General features: G+C 43.1%; 1 protein-coding gene across 3 annotated transcripts in view; it reads left to right on the top strand.

Annotated features, from left to right (window-relative positions):
- The first annotated feature begins 2,518 nt into the window (after positions 1-2,518).
- ppp1r12a (protein phosphatase 1, regulatory subunit 12A) overlaps positions 2,519-25,428 on the top strand; it is a 48,566-nt gene continuing 25,656 nt past the window's right edge. For 2 of the 3 annotated variants that reach the window (XM_070992385.1, XM_070992388.1), the window contains exons 1-2: positions 2,519-2,927; positions 23,451-23,581. In XM_070992385.1, the coding sequence (XP_070848486.1) occupies positions 2,691-2,927; positions 23,451-23,581 (368 nt within the window). In that variant the 5' untranslated portion in view covers positions 2,519-2,690. The remainder of the gene's footprint in view (positions 2,928-23,450; positions 23,582-25,428) is intronic. The other variant, XM_070992386.1, reaches the window with a different exon arrangement.

Genomic DNA, 25,428 nt, shown 5'->3' on the forward strand with positions numbered 1-25,428 from the left:
CATGCATAAACAGGATGCATCACTGTACATCCCAGATGTTTGTTACACTGTGAAGTGGCGCATGCGGATATAAGTTAAAGGGTTTCAGTGCCTTTCAGAGGCCCCTCTTGCGTAACTGTATTGTTTACATTGTAGATTTTAAGCAAACTGGAGGGGAGATTTACAAGTATGGTGGAAATTCCTTTTTTTTTTGCATTGTGTCCTTTTTACCTGAAAAATACAGGTAGAACTGAGTCATGCTTTGATTTTGAATTTAGGGAGTAATACATTTCTGACAACATATATTAATGAAATCTAAGGGCATTTGTACTTTTACATGTGTATGCATTTGCTATCACATATTCAAAGCCTTTAATTGTTCTGAAAATGAAATGTGATTTATTCAAAATACCCCTTTAAAACAACTGAAGCAAAACTGTCAGATAAGCACTGATTTTTGCTGCTTGTGCAGCATGCATTAACACAGTCTGCAGCTCTACAACTCACTTGTGTACATCACACAGCACATTCTCATTACGTCCAGAGCTGGATGTGGCCCACATGGCTCGCCTCGTGCTGTCAGTCACCGTAAGGTCGGCCCTCCACGTCAAACAGCAGCTTACACATCGCTTTCCCTCAAGCCCTCCTGATATCAGCACACTGAAGCCGCTGGCCAACAACTTCCTGACACTGACGCTGTTGGTGTTCCACCATCCCTATGACTCAGTAGAACCACAGTAATTTCCCATGACATTTCTGTAACACTGAGCATCAGTATCAGCTGAGCGGCTCATACTGTCTGTGTCTTAACCTCCATGTTCTGGCACAGAGTCACTTGTGCCGCAGCCCAAGTCTCATTTACTGCCTTTGCAGACAATAAATTATTTAAATCTGTCTACATTCAGTGGCACTGACATGAAGTATGGCTCTGAAATGAGAAAATGAGGGTGGCGTGACTTCACACAATGGCTCATGGTCACAGTTGTATAAATGTTTTGGATCATGATTTTGCTCGAACAGCTTGTTATTCAGGATGTCAGCCTCAAGTTCAGTAGGTGGGTGGTATCTAATCAAGCACGAGCAGCATCATTTTCAGTTTTTGAAATGTCTTTAAACCCCCAAATAACATCATTATGATCTGTAATGACACCTTGATGTAAAAAAAAAGAAAAGAAAGAAAAGTGGCTGCATGCTTCATACCCACAACTTGCGTATGAGGAGGCAACACCGCACCCCCCGCTAAGTACACATGGGTGTTTGCCAACAATAACACATGGTGGTGCCAAAATAAAAAAACACTTTATGCCTGGCCACCTTGTTTTTACTCCAGGTTGAGCTGGACCACCCCAGTGCTGAAGTCCTCTAGACATTCCTAGCACTTCAAGTGTTACCCATCAAATCATTACAGGTACTTTGTGGTAAGAAGCCTTTTATTTTCCCTCAGTGAGCAAATGTTTTCATTAGATGGAAACTAAACATGGTACATATGACATAGTTTGATTTCATTTGAAGCATTCATGTGTGGAGGAAGGAGGAAGCATCTCTAAAATGAAAGTTTATTTAGTTAACATGACAAAATGCCATTTCCTGGAGAGAAAAGAAAAAAGATAAGTCACAGCTAGTATATCAAAGTCAGGAGGGACACAAGTTCATTTTAACTATGAAAACAGCATGAGACAAAAACAGTAATAGAACAATGTGCAATATTGGGGATGCAGTCTTTGGTCATAGAGTCAATGGCCAGTAATCATATTCTTAATTGATGTACAGAAGCATGGGCATTGCTTGACGCAGCCCATAGGAAAACTGCAGAGATCCATCCATTCATTATTTTCATCGACATTTTCCTGTCTTCTCCTCTGGTTTTGCATAGTTTTCTGATTTATATGCTTTATATTGTTGCCATAGCGCTCTAAATTTGTCTGACATACCTGATTTTCTAATGGTTTCATTGACAGATACGTGATTAAGAACATACTCACGCTGCATGGTTGATACTATGACTTTGCAGACAGCCTAAAATTCTGTGCATATTCATGTGTTTTATGTAAAATGAATGAATGGAGCTTTCTTAGCTTTAGTCCTCCTACCACTGAGAAGAGCCACGCAATATGGTTAAACACTTCGTATGTAAATTGGACCTTGTGTTGAGATTTAGTGAAGCTATTCATGTATTGTTTAATGTCCTCTATTGTTCTTAGAAACCCCAATGATATTTTAGATTCAGTTATTTTCACTGATGTAATAATAAATGTCATGGCTGAATTCAGGGTGAACTATGACCTTTATTATGTATCCAGTAATATCACAGTAAAAAGTCTGAATACATGACAAAATGGAGCACAGAGGAGATGGTACAAATACTTGCTACTGTATGTAACAGTGCCTCTCTCTCTCTGCCTGCGAGCTAGCTGAATGTTATGTAATATTTTCAAGTACTCTTGTCTTATTTGGTGTACACAGTCTATAAGGGATTACCCTGTTCACTCTCCCCTCATAATCTGCTGATGATGACGTTATACTGCAGCTCCTGAGCGCCAGATCTCGCGAGATTCTGGAAAACAATCCAGCCGCCCTCTCTCGCTCTCTCTCTCGCGTTTCCCCCCTCCTCCCCAGCCCTCCCTTCCCACGCCCCAGTGCGCTGTGGGATAGTGGCACTATAAAGTATATCCTCTCTCGGAGAAAGATAAGAAGCCCGAGACAGGAGGGGGATGAAGATGGCGGACGCCAAGCAGAAGAGGAATGAGCAGTTAAAGCGATGGCTGGGCTCGGAAACGGACTTGGAGCCTCCTATTCTGAAAAAGAAGAAGACGAAGGTGAAGTTCGATGATGGCGCCGTGTTTCTGGCCGCCTGCTCAAGCGGCGATACCGAGGAGGTGCTCCGAATGCTTGACCGGGGCGCTGACATCAACTACGCCAATGTAGACGGTCTCACCGCACTCCACCAGGTTTGTGTTAGCCTGCTATAGGTGTTAACGTCAGTCACTGGGATTGCCAGCATCGTTAGCCGCAAATATCGGTTTGCCATTAGCAACTGCTTGTCCTGGAACACCTGTCAAATGGAAGCCATTCTCATCCCGTTGTTTACCTACCTAGCACACCCGTCCTTTTCGACGCAGAGTAACGTTAGAGATGAACACACTGGCTTCTCTCTGAGCTTGGCTATGGCATGATTGTTGCTTAAAACCAAAACAACTCTGCCAACTCTGCATGCCGTTTTCAGAGTGCAATCTACATTAAGCAACAAAGTTGAAATCCAGGACTAGTTTTTGCCCCAGTAAACTAGCCTGAGTCAGTATCTTCAGTCGGTGGGTGCAGTCTAATTGCTGTGCTGCTGCATTTCACATTATAACATTGGGTCGTTTTCTGTTGTAAATTACATTTAAGACGAACAGCCATCAGTGTTTTTATGGTTCAGTGGTGTTGCTGGCTTAAACTAATCTCGGATACTACGATCGAGTCATACCCGCAGCTTAACATAAATGTTGTCATTGATTGAGACACTCATCCAGTCAAAGTGAATTCCACAACGATGGCTCTAACCTGGCTAGCAGTAAAAGTCGTTTTGTTGATAAACCCTCCACCGCGACTGCGACTACTCTCTGGAGGGGAAGCAGGAGCTAGCTAGCGTTTGGTACAACGTCATTCGGTTGCAGGCTAATGTTGCCTTTGCAAGGCCTTAACTGTGTACTACTTTTACGTAATATTAACATTGTTGACAGCTGTGTTTGGTATATCAGTTAAAATGCCATGAAGTGGTTAACAGTGGTAAATTACTTCAGTGTAGTATTAGCTCAGCGGAATGTATGCTACATTAGCAAGATAAGCTAGCTGTCGTTAGCTGTTTTGGAGGTTTAGCTAAGGTTAATTCATTCGTTAGCTAACTCGAGAAACTACGTCAGCGGATACCCCTTTGTCTCCAAATGTGACTTTTGGTGGCTGTGGTGTTTTTGGTTTAACTAGAAACATACGTGTACCAAATACTTTACTACTTGGCTGGAATATCAGCAGTGCTAAGCTAAGCATTTGCCCGCTAACCACGGTGGCTAACGTTACGGTTACTAGCCCGTGTACTTTCAAAGCCAAATAATGAAAATGGCAGCCTGTTTTGGCTGTCGTTAGTCAGTAACGTCAGCTGGTACCTTATGTCCGAGGGTTTTTGAAACTAGACATGGCAAGTTGTCTGATTTATGTGCTTCATGAGACACCGGTCCAGGGATTGAAACGTTATAGTAGCTGGTAGTTGCAGTTAGATCACAGAAAGGAGAGCTCTGATATGGCCAGGTTGCCAGGTTGGATTCAACGATGTGTAACGTTACTGTACGTTCAGTAGATTTGCTTTAAGATTTACATTGCTTCCGTTTGGGTTTGCAACTACTTAATTGTTATTTATGAACACGTCAGTGTAATTTGTGGATTCGTTTATATTGTCTTCTACCTGGTTCATTCTTTGCTGTGCAACCTCAAATCTGTTAAACAAGCAGAACATGAGATATCAACAGGATCCCTTTTCAGATAGAAACATGTATTTTACTGTAACTAGTGTCATTCATTAGAATACGATTGTAGTATGTTAATGCTGGCAGCTGCTGCACATCAGTAACAAACTTTTTCAGTTTTTAATACTTATGGAATTTTTGTAGGTTGTGATTGAATTTGACAGAGGTCTGTAGCTAGATTTGTTCCCGGTACATTGCATTTATGTGTAACATGAGGTACCTGACACCTCTGGGGCAAGACGACACCCCTGGTACTTTATTATGGCCAAATCAAAGTTCCAGTTATTGCTGGTAGAAGCAAGCATTTACAGTTTCATTCATTGCATCAGTCAGGATGCTTTCTCCATGTAGTTTTTTGGATAGCAAATGCTTAAATGATCTAATGATTAATGAAGGAATTCTTATATTAAATGTTTAATGCTAACATAGATTTCCAGTGAGGTCACCTCATTACTCATGCCCACATGTCTAGTCTTAGTAAGCCTAAGCACTGCTAAGTGCACCACCTTGCTACATGGTCTGTTTGTTGTCCAAGACTTTACACCTATTAAAAGTTTTAAAAGCAAGCTTTCTCAGATAGGTCATTACCTTTTTGTTTACATGATTATTTATGTGAATATTCTCTCTGTGCGTTTATTAATGGTGTTTTTAAATCAACCACTGTTTGTGCTCAGGGTCTGCTATAATTAAATCTGGAATTAGCATGGCCCCCTGCGCAAACTCATTGGGTGGAAACGTTGCCTTTTTTTGGGCTGATGTCCAGGGATGAGCTAGAGTGAGGAAAGAATTTGATTTGCAGTGCAGCTCTACAGACCTAACCATCTCTGGAGACGAGAAGCTGCTGTTTGTGTGTGTTGTCGGCCGGCATGTGATCCGGGGGTTTGGGGTCTTATAAAGGAGTTGAAGGAAGTAATACAGGGATTTATGTTTAAATTGCTAATCTCAGAAGTGCAGCGAGGTCGAGCTGATGTTATGTGTCATTTTTAGGATGAAGTGAAGAGGAGATGGACAGTCAGAGACATCTGATGTCTGTCTTGATGTCTTTGTCATTCTTTCCCTTTTTTTTAAAGGCAATTAACACATACACATATATCACTAGAAATATTGACAGTTTTATTATTTTATTTGCAGTAAACTGAACTTTCCTGTTCTGTTTAATGACTGACCCCTCTGGCTTTGTTGTGAAGTGTGTCATGTCGTTACATGAGGGCTCACTCCTCACTGGGTGCAGCGATATCGCTCCCAATGCTGGTGACCGGTGCAGGGTTATAAATACCAGCGCCACAAGTTCTCCTAACTGGGTTTCAAGAGATGATACTAAGTTTGGATATGACTCAGAGTCTATAGCTCTGCTTTGTAGTGCTGCCCTGGCATAATCTCACATTTAGGTTAGAGGTTGTGTCTTTGTGTGAGTCATGGACCTTCAGTCGCTCAAAAAATGACTATTTGCAGAAGGGCCTGCAAAAATGCTCTTGTCTGTTGTCTTCACGATGAAGACCACTGCAGTCTGCGTTATGCATATGGACATTGTTAGGGACGAGGTTTGGCGAACTAACTGAAAATAATCTGTGACGTCTTCAGATTTTGATGAATGCAACAACACCAGAGTGCAGGGTGTGACTTTGGATAGGTTTCGTACTTTCCAAATCACATTTACATTTTGTGATGTGATTGACTGAGGCAGATCGGTTCACCCAAACAGACGCTGAATGGGTTCAGGTAAAGAGGATGTACAAGTGAATGCAGGGTCCGGTAGGCAAGTGGAGATTCCAGATCCCGTCGGCTAAACTCGTCTCATAGGGTAGCATTCCGAGTCCTGTCGTCCTAGCCTGTGCATTCCTCACATGACAGTCGCTGGAAACCATGGCAAAGAGAGAGCAGAGCAGACATTCCTCAGCTGTCACCTAAACCCCTCCCCACCAGTCACTCTCTTTCTGGCCTGCCTCTCCCCATACAATGCCAAGGCCCAGCTGACTGTTGCCCACTGAGCTCCATCAAGGCAATTAGTGCGGAGGTAACCAGGGCTTGTCGCTTCACACGAGAAAATCTCCACGCTGACCCACACCTGAACTTTTTTTCCTTAAGTGTCCGCGGCCTTTGCTGATCCCCAGGACAGAGGTGACAGGACTCAACCCAGCTTAACATCTCAGAGTTGGGTGTTACAATGCCTCTGCTCTGTTGACATTACACACCCTCATTATGGCCCTGAAGTCGATGAACATTATCTTGCACTGTCTCCATGACAACGACTCAGGGAAGGTTGCTAGTCACTTGTGTTGGTGGATTTGCATGTACAGAGTGGGAGTTGCGTAACCGACTGAACAGAGAAAGAGTCTTTGGCAGCGCTCAGCAGTTTGAAATGAGAATCAACTTCATGAATCTTGTAATGGAACAATTACGGAGCATGTGGCGGAAGACGGTGCGGTGGCTGTGTTTCTTTTCATCCAGACCAGCATCAGTCATATTAACACATTACATAATTGCTATGGATCTCACTGCAGCCCCAGCTCGAGATTCTCAGCTGTGCCTGAGGCTCGCAGTTGGCTAGAGAGAGGAGCAAAAAAGAAAATGCCTTTGACATGTCCTCTTCCTTCTGATAAAGGCATCATGGCATCCTCTTACAGACCCCAAGCCCCCCGTCTTTCTGCCTGAGGGAGAAACTCCCGCCATCTCATATGAGAGGCCCCTTGGCCGGGACAGGGAAAGCCTCATGTTGCTTTATAGAGCTTCCCTATTGCTCTCACCTGTTTTGCTATTTTACACAACAGAGATGCAGGTGAGTGAGTTATGAAAGGTCTAATCCACAAAAAGCTGTCATCCCTCTCTCTTGATAATCTGCCTGCATCATAACTCCCTGATCTGATGACTGTTAGATAAGGACTACCTAGGATTACATATTTTGAGGGTGAGCTGTAATACACAGTGCTGTTTTTTCAGCAGCTTGTGTGGGGTGTGTGGGGATGTACAGCACGTAGCCCACAACATTTAGGAAAATGAGGCCAGGTGACAAAATAATGCTCTTTTGCACGTAGGTTTCATTAGAAACCCTACTGATATTTGGCACCTTCATTATACATTAATGGTACATTGAAGACATGTATGGTCATCAAAATCAGGTTTTCAGGCTTTCAGATAACTTTGAGAGGGAGATGGACAAAGCCTTTCTGATTGCACAGCATGATTTGTACTTTATTTTAACTTATTGAACATCAAGGTCAGGGTAGTTAAGACATCACTTGGTTTGACTTTGAAGTGCAGCGTGTCATTTGATGTATTGTCCATTGTTCGAGTGCCATTAATTAGTTGTGTTCTATAAATTACCCATTCTTTAGACACGGCTGAGTTGGCAGCAGGATCTGATGAGCTCGACCATTGCGTGTAATACAGTCCATGGTACCAGGGTGCTTTGGCGTGTTGAGCAGACAAGCTGCCATGTAGAAAGATGGCATGCCTGTTTCTGTTGTTTTAATCATGGAGAGAATTCGTCTCTTAGTTCCTGCTTCTATGATATAACCGGCTGAAGAGTTATTGGTGGGGAGAAGTGCTCCAAGGCTGACATAATAAAGGTTAACTACACTTAAAATGTTAGCGTAATGAAATAAAACATGTGTTGTTGGGTTTTTATGGAAAGCTATTCCAGTACTAACAGGAGCTCGCTGCCCAGCAGTTAATGCCCATGCTGTCTTCAGGCATTTGATATTTGCCCATTTTAGCAAAAGTCTGCTTCTCCAAAGGTTTCACGAGGAGGCTTTCAGGGTCTTTGTGAAGGCTTAAGGCCGTTGTACAGTAGCAGCTAGTCACTCATGCATTTCTAACATATTGTTGAATACATTAAGATGCAACTTAATAATTCATGGACTGGAATCTAGACAGTCTAGATTTTATTGTTCTTTGTCTAGCTCGAATAGTCAACAGCCAATCCACCTTGAATGTGATATGCTTTTGTTATGTTTTAGCATTTTGTTTTGGCTAATATTCAGACCTGCTGCTTGCCATATGAGCTATGATTATGTGTCATTGCTAATGACACATCTTTCTTTGATATTTCAAAACCTGGTCTCAAAGCATAAGCCTGCACAGACTCCTGTAATTTGGCTCTGTTCAGTGCGTACAAGAGACTAATCATAATTTAATTTACTGTATTCTTCTTTTGCCTCTTGGGGCCATTATTCATCGTTTTGATGAGTGATCAGTTTCTCCAACGGCGCCGCATTCTTGAGGGTACAGTAGAGAAATTATTATTGCATCATAACATAATTAACCCCATGAAACAAAACAGATCTTGCAGAAGTAAACCGTAGCCATCTATTAAAGATCAAACAGATGGCAGGAGCAACATTAGGAGTACAAGAAAGAAAGCATGTCTGGATCAGTCTGGATCAACGCCAACCAAACCTGGACACAACAACAGAAACAGTAGTAGATGGACAGTGCAGTTAGATTAAGGGATGTTTTATTACATTTTCTGCTGCTATCAGCCCATTTGCATTTCAAAAACCAATCAGCAGCTGCGTCGTGTGCAATGTTTCACCAATATTGAAGGTGCTAAAATGTGTCTTGAACTTTAAACAGCAGGCACCAAAGAGTCTCATGTCCCTTTTTGTTTTGAATGATGATGAATGATGCACTGGTATGAGATAAACGCCATAGTCCTATGTTAACCCTGATACAAAGAGGAATATGCCACCCATTTCAATGCTGAATTCCAGTCTGCAGTGAATCACTGTGGCACTATTGTAACATCAGCATGCTCGATGACTGAGGGGGTTAATTTTAGAATTGGAGCCCCAGAACATGTATATTTTACCTGTGTATAATTGGCAGGTCTCTCCCTGTCAAGTTGGCCTCGCTCACAGTTTCATTCAGCTTTTCTACCAACCCCATAATCAACAGCAGGAAGTCCTTGTGGTGTTTGCGCGCCAATGCTTTGCAACATGCCAGGTCATCTGCTGATTGTGACACGTCAGTGTTGTTCTCTAACACACTGTGTCATGAGAACACGTATGACTTAAAAAACTGACAGCCGCCGCGTAAGCTAAATGGGTCAGAAGGACTGGTCTCTGCTGTCTTAAGCACAGCATTTCTAACAGAGTAGTCCATTTGTGACGGAAGTTTCTTATTGAAAGCAAATTCACATTGTTGGCTCGATGCAGTGGAAACATAACCTGAACACCGTCATTTTGGGGGGATCATATGCATCCCGATTCTGTATATGTCAGTGCTGTGACAATGCACAGCAGGGATAAAATCCCCACCAGAGGATCTGGAACGATGAGGGTTTTCTGAAATATTTCAGATGAGCGTTGCTGCAGGTTGGAACTGGTTCACCTGGGGTCATAAGGAGAATTCCTCAGTAGAGTCAACCTGCTGCCACGTATATGAGCTGTGCTCACTTGACGGCAAGGCTACGGTCACTGACTTGACCTTAACCAATAGAGGTGGACTTCTTATGTCCCACTTAACTTTTTAGCCTGATGCAATCATAGCATTCCCGTAGCAGTGCTGCTGGAAATGCTGTCGCCTCCTTTCTTTTTGATGATGTCACTCTACTACTTTGATGCGTATTTGTCACCCATACATGAGGCTGCAGCTCTTATCTCTGCATCGTGGAAGAGCTCGAGAGGAACTTGCCAGGTGCTTTAACAGAGTTGTGCCCACCACTCATTTTTCTGTCTGCTCCCACTTCTCTAAGACGTGCATAGTATTGAGCTGCCGTGAAATGTTTGCGGGATGACTTCACCTTGTTTTTTTTCCCACCCTGTGGCACATAGTGTCTGTCTTCTACTTAAGCCAGGTCTTCTTGAAGTCATCCTGCTGTTGTTAGCTTGGCGGCGGTCACATGCCTCACGCTGAGTGTTTTTTATGAGCTGTTTTTGAACTGAAAACACCTGGACCCAGAGACTGAATTCCTCATTGTCTTGCAGAGCAGCGAGTACAATTAAGGCAGAGATTGCATGTCCATTTGTTGTCTGTCGAAGGGTGAGGTTACATTCCTTCCATTTATTCTCAAAATGGCTGCATCTTCGGCTGACTGACTGAGGGACATAGAGGTGAACATTATGGCCCATTACACACAATCTGCACTTTGTGTTATTGTTAAGCCGTGAGATACAGAACATGATACCCTCACGTTCTCAATTGGGAAAGTTATTCCTTATTGTCTGTACCTGTCACACAGCACATTACTGTATTTTGAAAGTGCATCATATGTGTGAAATGGTGCTTATTTCACGATCTGTTTTATATTACCACCAAGAATAATATTATACTGATACAACATTCAAGCCAGTATCAGCTGATAGGACAAAGAACTAATCTATGCTGCCTCTCTAAAAGTCTTTACACTTAATTGGCATGTATTTTAGCAGTGATCCCTGAGTGGCCATGTGATTGAATGAAGCCACTGTTTGCTGTGATGCTGCCCCATTACTGTTCTTTTGAGTAAGCACATGCGAGTGATCCTCTTCCTGTAGATAAATAGCAGTGTCAGTAAATGGGCCTGGACCATGGCAGTCTAAGTACTTTGGCTTGTGATTCAAATGGACTTATGTAAGTATGGCCTCTGCACTAGCTAGAAGCTGATGTTCCTTCTGTTAGTTTGTCTGTTTTTTATGTTTTAAATCATCTTAAATGGTTTTAGCCCTTGTTGCATGCCAAATGTCCCTCACTGGACAATACAAAAGCTGTAACTGCTAAAAAAAAAAAAAAGCTATCTGGTGAAGGAAGATAAGTAGGCTTTTACTGTCAGCAGAGTTTCCTGCTGGTGCCATTCAAAGTCTTCCAGTATATACAAATTTCATTTAAGATTTGATAACAGATTGAACTGCTTTTGCTCATCAAAGAGAGGCAACACAAGCATATCATTTTGATAACAAGACCGAATGCAAAATAAGAGATAGATGGAATGACATTATTACGGTGTCCTCAAACTGAATTTTATCCCCATGTTTTATAGAGCATAAATATCCGGTCACTGAATCCAATCAAGCTGAGATGTTAATAGACTGTTAAATTAATATTTAATTAACCACAGCCGCAGCTGTTTAGAAAACAAAGAATTCATTACAGGGCAACAATAAGACACAGTCCAGTTACAGTCCTCAAGATGTAGGCCCCGGGCATTTTATGGATTATGTTGAGTCAAAGAAATGTGGTTCCTTTCCATATATTTTGATATTCAACACCACAGTGCAGGAATCTTTCTCGATGATTAATTGATGACCACAGTGTCATCTCTGGGCCAGTTTTAAGCCTCTCATATCGATTATCGATCATTAACATGGCTAACCAGCCAATCGGGAGCTTGCCTCAGATTTGCATGCATATCCCTTTGTGTCTTATTCAGGTTGCTTGAAGGACAATAAAAATGGATGCTCTCCTGCTCTGCGTTTTCAGGCCCAGAACTTGGGGAAGAAGGGGGGTATTGCTCGTCTTTCCTTACTGAGGTGGTGATGGTAGGAGGGATCAGGGTGTAAAGGGTTTCAGGCCAGAGAGGAACAGGAAGTGGCTGTTTATTTTTCTCATTTCCTCTTTGAGGCTCCACTAGTGAGCCTGCTTCTTCCACTCTCTCTGCTTTTATTACTGACACTAGTGTAACATAGACACATGTACACACATTCAAACATACAGTTAGCCGCACTTCCTTGCGTAATAGTTTACTTAAAAAACGTGAATCGAAGTCTTGCTGTGGACTACAGTTGTCCTTTTTTTGTAGAGCTGCAAAAAGAAAAAGAAAAATCGCCGCATTGACAAGCGCAATTTTAAACAGGATTTTTGTTCCATTTGTTTACATGAGTGATTATTACATTTAAGGTAATAAAACACTGTAAACACTGTATTCATCTTCTAGTAGTCCACTCAAAACTATGAATTAGTGTTGGTCTTTGCGTGACAGTGTACCAGGAAGTCATCATGCATTGTGACGCAGTGTTACTTTGGTGATGATCCATATTTGTGCTGGTAATGGATAGAAATTGGTAGCTTGCCTGCAGGGCAGACCCTGGCACCCACACTATCCATTTAACCTCTTGGGTTCAGAGCTTGTTGGCGTGAGTGGTGACACCGTGCCAGTACGCTGGGGTAAGAGGGGGTGGGAGGGGGGGATGGGGGGTGTACTGTGGACCATTCTCAATGCCTCTTTAGTAGACTGATTGTCAGTGACTGCTGACTGAGCTATCTACTGTCCTCCGTATAGTAGCCTCCACATAAGGGCTCTATTATATGGAAATATCAACAGAGGTTGTATTCTGCCATCTCTCCGTGGCTATCTGACCTCTCTGCCTCTCCCCCCCGGTGCCCCCTCTCGCCTCTGGACCCCTCACATGGAAACTAATTTGGCTCTCAAGTGGGGCTATTGTTTTGGCTGCCGAGCGAAAGCCCAAGTGAAACATACAGTTACAATCTCGCCGGCATTTTTTTTCCCCCCTCTTCCTCAATCCTGGTCTTCTTTTTCCATGGGAATCCCAGGGCCATATATGGTCGTCCTCAGTAGCAGCAGCAGCAGCAGCGGCGGCAGCAGCAGCGAGAGCACCGAAGGCAGAGGCTGTGTGTGTGTGTATGTGTGTGTGTAGTCTGGTTGCAGCTCCCAACAGGGCTCATCTAGTGGAAGGACCCAGCTGGTCGCCCTGCAGCATTCTAACCCTCCCCCTCGTACCCTCTGGCCTCATGAACCCTGCCAATAGCACAGGAGCTGTGAGCTCTTTGTCTCAGGCGTAAACAGACACACACATAGATGTACACCACCTTACAGAATGAAAATTCACATTGTAGTCTCTCTCACAAGTTATAGATTGGCTGATTGTGTTGTAATTATTTTTTATTCACGCCTGGCTTATTCTGTTTCCAGTGTAATTTTTACTTTTTACATCACGTCTCTCATTGTCTGGGCTGATCAGTCTAACACACACACACACAAACGCAGACAATAACGCTCTCATACTTGCATGCAGGCGGTAAGAAGGAATTCCTTTTGTGGAAGTAGCTGCACGCCTCTGAGCCAATGACGTAGCCCGTGAGGAGTGGCCAAAACGCTGATGCCTGAAGCCCCAAGGCTAGGAGTATTACTTATCTGGGAATTTCTCCACTGGTATGTTAGTCCAGGGACTTGCTGCTTACCGGTTCTGTGCTTTCAGAGAGAAGTTGTAGAGGAGTAAAATAAGGGAGAGAGAGGCCGGTTGTGATCTCCAGGAGAAGCTGCGTTGTTGTCCATACTGTTGCTTCATACAGGAGAAAACTGGTCTTTCCCTTTTGAGGACAAACAAAAAACAAGTCCTATGTTATTAAGCTTTGTTGTGGATGCCTTAAGCACAAATTCTGAAAGCCAACAAGCCTCCTTCTGTCTCCATTTTGTACATGCAATGTTTGAGAAACCTTACACCATAATACCTAGATAATGTTTTGGCTTTCCTGACAGATACTAGAGGGTTTCAGCCGTCATCCATCTCACCGCAGAAATTACAGCAGTTTCACTCCCCCTCGCATTACACAAAGAAGAAAACTAGAGAGGATTTACTGAAAGCAAGGGCTACTGATAGCAAGGGATGGCAAAAATTAGGAAGTGGAGTTTGTATTTAATGTGTTTTCTTAGGGAGAATGGTAGTGATATCACCTCTTGTTTCCACGCGCCATGTTTTTTTAAAGTGCGCCCAGTGTCTTGTGGTTGTGTAGGTGCTTTGATCCACGCCAAAGTCCCTGATCATAATGGAAGTGAGAGTGACTCAAACCTTTTGCGGTTTGGGGATTTGAACAGCTGTTTCAGAGCTAAGCAGTCCCCCCTCACTTTGATGATTATTTGTTTTGTTACTGTTGTAGTTTAAATGTCACATAATCAGCTGATCATCTGTGAGGAGATTTTTAATTGGGACTGTTTATTTAGTTGAAAGTTCACTTGTCCTTATGAAAACTGTTGACAGTGAAGTCTGTGGATTATCCTGTGGATTCTGGACATTGTTTCTGAAAATATATGTCTCTGTTGTGTTGAGAATGACAGTATTCAATGATTGAGCACTGCAGACCAAATTCCATTCTCCACCATTGGCAAATAAAGCCTAAAGCACAGGGGTGGATACCACAGGGAAAAACAGAGTAAAAATAAAGGAATTTTTGTGCCTGATTAAGGTGAACTGATGAAGGTGTATATATGTATGTGGGATCATTTATATGGGACAATATTGCAGAAGTGAACAGAAGTAAATTGATTGACGTTTTACACATCTGACAGAATAACTGTCACCAGGCCATCGTGTGAGAGGGCATGTTGTTGTTGAAGAAGAAGAAGTAGATTCTTGCATTGCTTGCATACTGTAATATTTCTCTGTAAATAGTATGCAATTCACACGCAATAGATTTCATAATAAGGTATTGGGCACATCCCGCAACCCCGAAAGGGATAGGCGGTATAGAAACTGGATGGATGGATGGATGGATGGATGGATGGATCGTATTGGGCACATACTGTTTTAGCGTACTAAACAGCATTTTGGTAGTCAATTTCAGAATCAAGCAGTGACTGAATGTTGGCTAACGATATAAGAAATGCTACACTAACATCAACTAAGATAGAGGAAACAAATGCCAGTTATCTCCCAAAACAACTACTCCAACTAGCTAATGAATTACCTGATGATGTCGATGAACTTGTCGAGGTGCGCTAATGTTAGCTGCAGCTGCTGCAGAGGACTTGGCTTTCAGGCTATCAAACGTGGTGCACTCTCCAGCTTTTATATTTTGTGTTTGAACCGGACTTCTCTTTGCATGTAGCATCACTAATATTGCAGTGCGTTTTTTCTGCATCGAGTTTTGACTTGACTCGACTCCCCATTGACCTGAATCACTGTGTCTCGCTCTCCCTCTTTCTCTCTGTACTCGAAAGTACTCTCTCACCCAGGTGTGCTCTCAGGTACCAAAATTTGCCATCAACTGATTTAACGTGAATCAGTGCTCAGTAGTGCCAACATAATCTAGTCGGTACCCTTAAAAGTTCCAAGTTTGGCACCAAACCGTAGCATGCGCCATTGTTATTGTCACTGAATGTGGAATAGCTGTTTGTACAGTGGGCTCAGTTGGCTGCCTGTGCCACTGAGGTCCCTGCCACTCTCAGCAGTAAATAGTGCAGGAGCCACAGCAGCAGTTTTCTGCAGAGTGCTTGAGTTGGCCATCTGAGGGTGCTACTAAAGGAAGTCAAGGAGGGGAGGGGTCTTCAAGTGTCCCCTTGATGTGGAGTGCTGCTAAATTAAGCTTGGAGCGCTCTACACGATGGCCCAGAAGATAATAAACCTACTCTTTTATATGCTCTCAGTAGCTATACCCCTTTGCTGGGGTGTCTCTCTGTGAAGCGAAGTGTGTGGTGCAAAATTTTGTGGTTGTCTTCTGTGCTTATGGGTTGAGACACTCTTGTTGTTAACATAGAATGAAGCTCATGACCATGACCTCTTTTTGTAACTGATTTTATTCAATACAAGATGTAAATCTGGCTAGCTAAATGTATTTTGATACAAGTCTTGTAGTCTCATAATAATCAGATGTCTGATGTCCTGCTAGCCATCACATCCACACCTGCAGAAACATAGGCAATAACTTCACTGTGCCTTAAAAACACATTAGCTACAGTTTTGGGTGAATGGCTGAACATCACCAATCAGGGTGTTGTATTTCTTTATGTCAAGTCCATTGTGTTTTGAATGATATAGATTAGAGACTAGTAGTCGTGGTACCCACATAATTGGACTTGAAGACTTTTTACCCCCATATAAGGTCATGAGAACCACTCCAATAACAGTTAAAAGTCATGCCCACAAGAGGTTAAAAAAAGAAAGATGGCACCTCAAGACGCTCCGTCCACATTAATTTTTCTGATGCTGTCTCACAGCGGTTTGCTTTTTGCACTGCCTTCGGGGGCTATCCGAGCAACCCCCGTGTGCTTTAAAATGAAGTCCTTTCTCTATTTATTTATGTTTCTTACAAAAGCCTGACAAGCCCTGAACCCATGTTCCCTTTTTGGCTTTGTTGTCGTGGCAACGACTGGTCTCCTTTCTTAGGTGCACGTCATGGGTACATTTTTGGGCCCGCTCTGAGAAAGGCTTAGCCCATCTTCTTTGCGGCGCTAGCAGGGAGTAGGGCTTGAATTCCTCTATATTATTTCAGGATTAGACTGGTGCATATGATGGACGCTGTGTTGTTTCTGTCCTAATCTTATCCATATTTATCCCCACTGGTTTAGGAAAGTTAATCTCTTGATAGCGCCTATAATCAACCCCACGCGGGTGCAGTTAATTGATGAGTGTGTGAAGTTGGAGGTATGTATATGTTCCTGTTTTAGTTACCTTCCTGTCTTAGGAATTTGTTGCCCAAGCGCTGCTCTGCTCTTTTGAAACCTTGTCTGACTGTGACAAGTCAACAGGAACAACACTGAAGTGGTATTTGCATATATCCAGCATTTATGACTGCTGTTTATCTAACAAGGTTAGGCCTGATGACATGTTCATGTTTGTCCATGTGAACAGTATGTTCTCCAGGTGTGAGGCCAGTGTGTATTTTTTTATGTGTCATGTCTCCTTGGGTTGCTGTACATTATCTCTGGCTGGCTGGGCAGGTTTCTCTTGTCTGCTCTTTTCACAAAGTGCCACTTGAGGCCAGTTCTTTCTCGACAAATACACGCTGACCGTCCAGGCGGCGATGTCTGGCTGATGTTTATTTTAATGTGCTCCCCTGCACCAGCTCATAAACACAGAGGACACGTTTTGTGATTTAGAGCTGATGTTTTGAGGAGCTGGAAAAGAGCATAGTAAGAACAGTCCTGTATTGTGAAATAAGATTCCAAGTGGTCTGTCACAGCTTCAAGGATCAAATGGGCTCTGCTGAAGCATTACAGTAGATCCTGCTGCACTATACATTCCTACAGTATAAACATAAGATTGCCTATGGTTTTATTTTTCCATTTTACAGCACTGTTCAATGTGACCTGATGAACCTGATGAAAGATCATTTCAGTCTTCTGAGATTTCTCCCTGTTACACATTTCTCTTTAAAACCCTTAAAGAATTTTTTTAATGACACCTCCTCTCTGTGGGTTATGAATTTTCATTAGATTAGATCCTTGACTTAAATGGACCATGGTTCAGATTTTTCAACTTCAGTTAATTCCTAATTAGATATTAGTGATTTTTACTGATTTTCTTGCTCCTCTGCTAACCACATCAACAAAGCCTAATGGATAAACAGAGTTTAATGTACACTGCTCCTGAAAAGCTCTATCGACCAATTAAATGGAGCATCCTGTGTCCATTGATTAGGTTAGTACATGATTTTTTTCCCTCTTTTTTCCCCCCTGTTACATCAACTTCCCAGAAGCCTCAGTTTCCATTAGAGAGGTCTTTTTATCAGAAAGGGCGGCGAGGACTGATCCTTAGTCCTCCCTGGCAAACCAGACATGATACATCAAGCGATATCTGACACACTGTGGCCACGTGGCGTTTCGCCAGTCAGTATTTCTTTTCTTTCTCAAAGCAGCAACCTTGGCTTTCTCAGGTTTACTGCATGTGTTACTTGAACACAAGTAAGTAACAGTAACAATGAATTGAAATCATTGAGAGGATTCATGCACAGTTTGGATCAAATACTAATCCTGCAATACAGTAAAAGGTATCGTCACAAATCCAACATTTTATATGCATTTTGTCCTGGTCTCCATCTGTTGTACTGTATGACTATATATTGTAGCTTAGCGGACATTCAGGCTATTGTGTAGTTGTGATAAAAAAAAATCACACTTTTACCTGTGGTTTACTTTATTCATGTCTTCATCCTACTCTTCTCTTTTTTCGTGTGTAGTCGTGCCATCCATCTTGTATTCCCTATTCACCCAGCAACTATCTACCTCTGACGTCACACTGTCTCAGGAGCTAAAATGCTGTTATCAAAGGGATAACGCCCTGAACTTACTGCCTACCTGAGCAGCATGTTTGTGTCGCTGAACCTCTTGCTTTTCTTTTTTGGCCTCCCATTTTAACAGGTTTGAGCAGCCTGTGCCAGACTCCCAGTCATACATCAACACTAAACACAAGTAAAAGAGACCAAAAAAAAAGAGAGTATGAAGCCGAACCAAACGCATCACAGCCGGCACATGATGCAGCGGTGTCGGGTGGAGCCATTGCCATTCAAACACTTCCATGCTAACATTACTGTTTCCTAGAGTTACATGACACGATAAGAAAGACGGAAACTCATTCTGAAATGTCATCGCATTGGAAAAGGGCAGGCACGCTCGTGTGATCTTGTGATCTCGCAAATCCAGCTGTTTCGTTAAGAAAATTTGGAACGCAGCAGCACAACATTATCGTTTTCGATGACAGCATTTGACCCTCCCACCCTGAGCGTGACATCAGAGGAAAATGGCCGCCTCGTGAGTATGGTGAATTGCCTTCACGCTCAACAAGGCCTCCTCTTTTCTCCCCATCTCAGGCACACTGGCCAAACAGGTTTAAATGGCAACATGTCTAAGAGTGAGTCATTACATGTCTGAATGTTCCAGTGTGAGCACAGTACAGGTCCTATACGTCCTTTGGAGGCTGATTGTGATGTGTGACACAGGATTAAGCCCACAGTGTTTCTTAATATAACTTAAATGAAAGCTCAAACTCCCCTTCGACCCCTGCTCCTCTGCTCTGTCGGATTCATTCACTCTGCCTGCTGTCAGATCTAAAATATTGCCTTTTAGATTTATATATGTATATATTTAATGAAATTAAGAGGTGAATGTTGGTGCAAAGTGAGGTTGCTGTGCTGCCCCCCTGACGTTACTGCTCATCTGTGCATATTCTTGTCTGCTGGCTGAGGATTTTGCTCCCATGCGCTTGAATCAGAGGAGAGGGGATGCCATGGTACTTTCTCTTGACCACCTTCTTCTTTCTCTTGCCCCTCTGGCCACTAAACTACGCATACTCTTGATGCAGGCTGTCACTCTGGCACCTGTCAGCTGTAGACAATTACAGCCATTAAGGGATTACTTTGTTGGGCTCCAGTAGCTGCTGGGAGGAGCCAGTGGACGAAGGTGATGCAAAGAGGGAGGTCACAGTCAGCGCTGCGTTCGCCTTAAGGGGCTTGTTTCCATTCTTAGAGAGGGAGAAGACTTTGAAGAGATAATAAGTGTGTGGGTAGTAACCGAGGGGGAGGATTTAGATGGAGGGTACAGAGGACAGGTTTAAGACAAGAAGCAGAAAGCTATAAAAAAAATCCCTCCCTTTTCACCTCTGTCATTTTTCTGCAGTCACAAATGAAAAACACCAAACATCAGAGACCTGACGTCTTCTGTTAGAGGGGGTTCTTTAACACACAGCAAAGACTACAGCTGACGGCCATCAGACAGACACCATGCACATTTGTTCTGCGCCTCCACAAACAGAAATAACCCGTCACTATTCTGTATTTTTGATGCAAAAATGCAAACTGTGGAAAATGATTCAGGGTACAGATTAGTCGACCGTTTTCATCTCCAGTTGGAGTCAGTCTATTTGTGTGAAGAGAGACTACTATAGTGAGACTAAGGGTGGACCAACAGATTCACTCGGCTTTCACTGACCGCCTTGGATGGCAATTCAGCAGGCTCAGTCAGCTGTCGATAAAGGCCCATCTGTGCCCCTTGTCTTTATTTCGAATCCCATAAGGAAGTTGAATTCAGTGCAATGAGGATAATGCAGGACAGGCACAGCAATAAGGCAACACATGAATGTGACCGAAGAGTGTGATTGCCCTTGAAAAAGAAGCAGCCATACTCCCGCTTCCTCAAAAAGATGGAGTTAATGATCGCATGATAGCAGAGTTAATGTAAGTGCAACCAATGTGACTGTAGATAGATAGATAGATAGATAGATAGATAGATAGATAGATAGATAGATAGATAGATAGATAGATAGATAGATAGATAGATAGATAGATAGATAGTCTGTTACACTTGATTACATGTAGTGGCTGGACTTATCCTGTTTGGAAGACTTATGCGTCCCAAAGCTTGATTGTTAAAGCCATGAAGCACATGTCGTCTTTGTTGATAGAACCAAATTGTGGACTTGGATGGGAACCACAAGCTGCCATGTGCTGGGACAGCGTAGCCACATCATTTGACGTGCCATTAGCAAATTCACGAGGGTGACATTTCCCTGATGACGAGAGCTGCTGACTGCAACGCTATTAAAGTCATATTTCTCCTTGTAGCCTGCGCTCTAACAAAGTTGGATGACCCCAGTCTGTAAAATAAGTCCATCTGCACCTGGAGAAACTCTGTGCCTGAGCACCCACACACACAACCAAATCACATCATACACAAACACACACGCACACCGTCAGATAAGCTCAGCGAGGCCTTTGCAGGCGCTCTTCGGCTCTGGCCATGTACGGCGTTGTAAACGGCCCAAATTTGGACAAGGATTTCAGCCAGATAGTCGTGTGCCCCGAACGTGAGGCCGCTGTGTGTGCGTGTGTATCTGTTTCCCTTGTCAACGCATTTGTTGTCATAGCAACCTCAGGAGACAGAGAGAGACAGTCCAGGCGCAGTGTGCGGTGATGGGGGCGAGGGGGCTGGGGTGGCAAACTTTGGTTTTCATATTGCACAGTGGTTATTGTTGTGGATTTGAAGTGCAGACTGATTATTTACAGTGAATGTGTGATTCAGTCAGTTCATAGCTGTTGAGTGTTTAGCTTAGCGTGAGAGATGGCTGCAGAGACGTGCTGTTTTTTCCACTCGAGGACTTTCTGACCAGTGCTCTGCAGATCACCTGCATCATCATGTGTCTTTGATGTGAGGTCATGTCTTAACCTCAGGGCCTCTGCGTGTCCTGAATGCAGAGTGCACTACAGCCTCTCCGTCGGTGCTTCTCCTCACTCTTCTTTTGGATGTTGAGCAGAAATATGACCTCCTTGACAGCTTGCTCCCTCTCAGGCGTTTGGCCAAGAAAAGCTGCTTTTGGTCAAATTGTGTACAAATTATGTGTAATATTTTAGATTCAGTATACAAATATATTGAGAGGTCTTGTAAAAATGTCTGCGATTATGTACACCGAGACGTATGGGTGAAGTCTAAGTGTAACACTTATTTATTTTGAGAAGTTTCAACTTATTGGTTGAATTGTTCAAATATATACTAATCATGTTTGTTTGGAGACGGCAGTGGCTTAGTGGTTTTCTGTATTGCTAAACAGTTAGAAGGTCCTGGGTAAGCTTGTTGTGGCGTGAGAAATTTCACAGCGGTGCAGAACCATTCCCAATACAGATGGCTTTTTTTTTCTTTTTTTGTAGTATTTTGGGGGCATGTCTACTTCATTAAACTGGAGACAATAGAGATGAGACAGGAAATGAGGAGAGAGGGAGATTGGTGACAAAGGTCCATGGCCTGGCTTTAACTGCAGGGATGTTGCAACAAGGCTACAGGGTTGGAGTCTTAAAACCAAGGCCACCAGAATATCCCTAAAGACAGAGATATTAAAGGGCTTTCTTTAGACCACATTGAACACATGCATTGAGCCAAAGGACCATGACTTAACAGGAAAATAGATAATTTATCATACAGAAAGTGATGAAGAAAACATTATAAAAACACACTAAACAACATTTAACTGCTTACAAAATGCAGTTCGCCCCTAAAGATCTTATAATAATCTCATAATAAGGCACATTTCCCTTATACATTTAAGCAACACTGTTTAACAAACAGTCAAGTGCTGATTAAATGTATAACGGAAACCTCAAGCACGCCCACTCTGGTGCAAATTCTGCTTCATAATGTGGGAAACATCACAACAGCTCCCACTTCATGAGTCAGAAGATCTCAAAATAGGTCTCACCCACTTGCAGCCACTTTTTATTTCTGTGGGTATCACTTTTGTTCGCACTGTGCCGTCAGTCATATATGGTTTGATTCGTTGCACTGAGGGGATCAGAAATGGTTATGTAACATCATGGGTGGCGTGAACAAAATGAGACCAGTGCATGCTTCGCGCCAACTGTCCTTCGATGACAGTTTGAGTGTGGGATGTGCCGATCATCATCAAACATCCAAGATATTTTTGTGGATGGTCTGCTAGTTTGCAGCCCAGCATCTTAACTTCTCTTTGACTCTATGCAGTGACCAAAATAACCTTCAAGAAATTTGGCTGCATAACACTGTCTGTACCACCTGCCCCTGCAAGTATAGGCTTAAGTGCGCCATGATTTGGCCTAACAAAGATACTTCAACATGAAATTTCACTTGTATTCAGACGTCCCTTAAGGTGCTCCAGATTTCTCCCACACTGAATGACATGCGTGTCGGGGACATGGCTCTGGGGACGTCCTCAACCAAGACGCTGGCTTTAAATCTGTAGCTTGTCCCCAGCACCAGAGAATGGCACGTTCTGCATAGGACTGATTAAATGAAGAGGGCAAACACTTTGTGCAAAATGCGCTAAATAAAGCTGTTTCACTTTTGCTCAGCCACAGATGTGGATTTAATCGAGCCATTCATCAGCTGCTCCGTGTGAGAGAAGAACGTATGGTGCGCTCGTGTTTGTGGTTATTCCAGTGGTTTGATTTATTACACTTGTGAAAATATTTGGTTAGCAGGCAAAGCTGACTTTTTAAGCAAAAAGTGGTCTTTCAAGGTGCTTTTAAAACGAATCCTCTTACTGTTTGCATAAAGAGCAGCATATAGGCACAGCACGTCCAAGCCTCCATCAGCAGTACTACGCTATGTGGTATTTCAAGCACCCCTGCTATGTGCAGGCATTCGCTCCGACTGCCAAAATTCCCCAACAATTCTGAAAGCACGTGGCAATCAATCGGACACAGCGCAGTGCTTTTTCCATGCAAGCTGTAACTATAGCACAGGCCATGCTACCGTCGTAAGCTCATGTACATGCACACATAAACACACAAAGCGCAGGTCGCTCTCCTTGCTTCTTACACTGGCCTGACTCTCCCCTTTGCTCTCTCTCCCCTCTCTCTCAGGCATGCATAGATGACAATGTTGACATGGTGACTTTCCTGGTGGAGCATGGAGCCAGCATCAACCAGCCTGACAACGAGGGCTGGATCCCCCTCCACGCTGCAGCCTCCTGCGGATACCTAGACATAGCAGAGTAAGTACTGATAGGCCTGTTTACGAGGCAGTTTCTAAGAAGCAGTATCTGTTTCATCAGGGTTGATTTCTGCAAACTCACCCCTGCATCCTGTTTTCTATCTTGCTTATTCTAAGAAACTTTTTTTTTTTTTTGTAGCTGCCACACCGTTCAGTCTCAAGTTCGTATGAAATTATCTGAGCACTAAGGTCAATGAGGTTCCTGTATAATGGTCCAATTGATGCTACACAATTTCAGTGGGATTGTCAAGCACAAAGCGACGTTGACCGCAGCTGAGGTCTGCACCATCCCGTCACCTCTTTGAGCCCCCTGTTAGTGACCTCTGTCTTTATAGTATATTAGTCGTTGCAAGTCGGATGTCCCCTCAGTATGGCCGAGTGCAGGGCCGTAATCATGTTTTTTTGGCCCAGTAAAATGGGATTTTAATCGTTATGACAGTTTTAAGGTTGCAGAGCAGCAGTCTTTACCGGTTTCACCGTTTGTTGTAAAATTAATATTGCTTGACTAATTTCCTTTGAGATGAGAGGTGTTTTTTTTCCTGAAACTGGGCTCTCTATGCAGTAGAAAGGCAGATATTTTTGGAATTGGTGCTGCATGAGCAGAGATAACAGAAAAAGGACTGTGACGTTCCTTTTTGCTCTAAAGGTAGAAAACCCACAACGACCAGAATGCACTGCGAAATGGCAAGCGCTTCGTTTTGGCTTGTCCTGTTTTTCAAGCTGGAAAACTTTTGAGGCAGAGTAACAGAATCTCAGTTCGACAGAAAGTCACATTTGTTCATTCAGCCGAATCAAACAGACATTCTTGAGGCCCCTCTCTCAATCGATCGGACTGTCTGTGGAAGCAGCCGTAGAAAAAAAATGCACATTTACAATATGTAGTTTTAACAACAGCCCCAGAGAAAGTGAGCTGGGTGTGGGCAACATAGAGGGAAGTAAAACATCGCTCTTTTTCATTTACTACCCACATTATAATGATACAAAGCTAGTTGAAAATCTGCAAGGTTTCCTTTTTATGCCATCCTCAATGCCCGCCAATAAGCGCATGCTTACCATAGAAATGCCCATGGTGCTATTTCAGCTAGCATGTCAGGATCAGCATGTTAGAAGCCATCATTTTCAGAAGCATACTGTTCTTGTCACATTTTGACAGGAGCAGAAGCACATCTCATAGCTCAGATACACACAGATCGTTGTCAGCCACTATATGTGGAATCAAGCTCCAGAGTTGCGTTCTAGTATTTACTTGCCGCTAGTCCTTTTCAGGTAAGAAGACTGCTCAGAGGGCACAGAACACAACACAGAGATGTTATCAGAGGATATTTAAACAGGCTAAAGGGGGCTGAAGGAGCTCAGTCGTGCTCATTGTTTAGCACAGTGTGCTGTGACCTGCTTTACTTCTGTGTTACATTACAGGAACCTGGCTACAGATTTATCCCCACTATTGATGTTTTCCCAAAGAGTAACAAGTGCAGCTATCTGTAGGAGGATAAGCATGTAGCTTATGTACAAATTAACTGCCAGGCACATTTCTGCATGGTAATATCTTTGTTTCAACAATGATGTGGAGAAATCATATGTTAACCACTTCATTAAAATGTCTTCTCAGTCGTAGTGTCATAACTTCTCAGACCCAGGAAGTCTGTGTCCATGAGCGCAGCATCAGCACTGGGCTAGTATTACAGAAAACAATAAGTTTTTTGTTGTCACATAATGAATGAAAAGGTCAAGTGGTTGGCCTGATATGGGTGACTAATGGAGACATCATGTCATAGAACGAAAGTCTGCAACCTGATGTGGGCGGTGAGCTCTCAGTAGACCCATTTTAATCCCAGCATCCTCAGTCGC

Source organism: Chaetodon trifascialis, chromosome 22 (genome assembly GCF_039877785.1).
Source record: "Chaetodon trifascialis isolate fChaTrf1 chromosome 22, fChaTrf1.hap1, whole genome shotgun sequence".
In the NCBI taxonomy this organism is placed as follows: Eukaryota; Metazoa; Chordata; class Actinopteri; order Chaetodontiformes; family Chaetodontidae; genus Chaetodon; species Chaetodon trifascialis.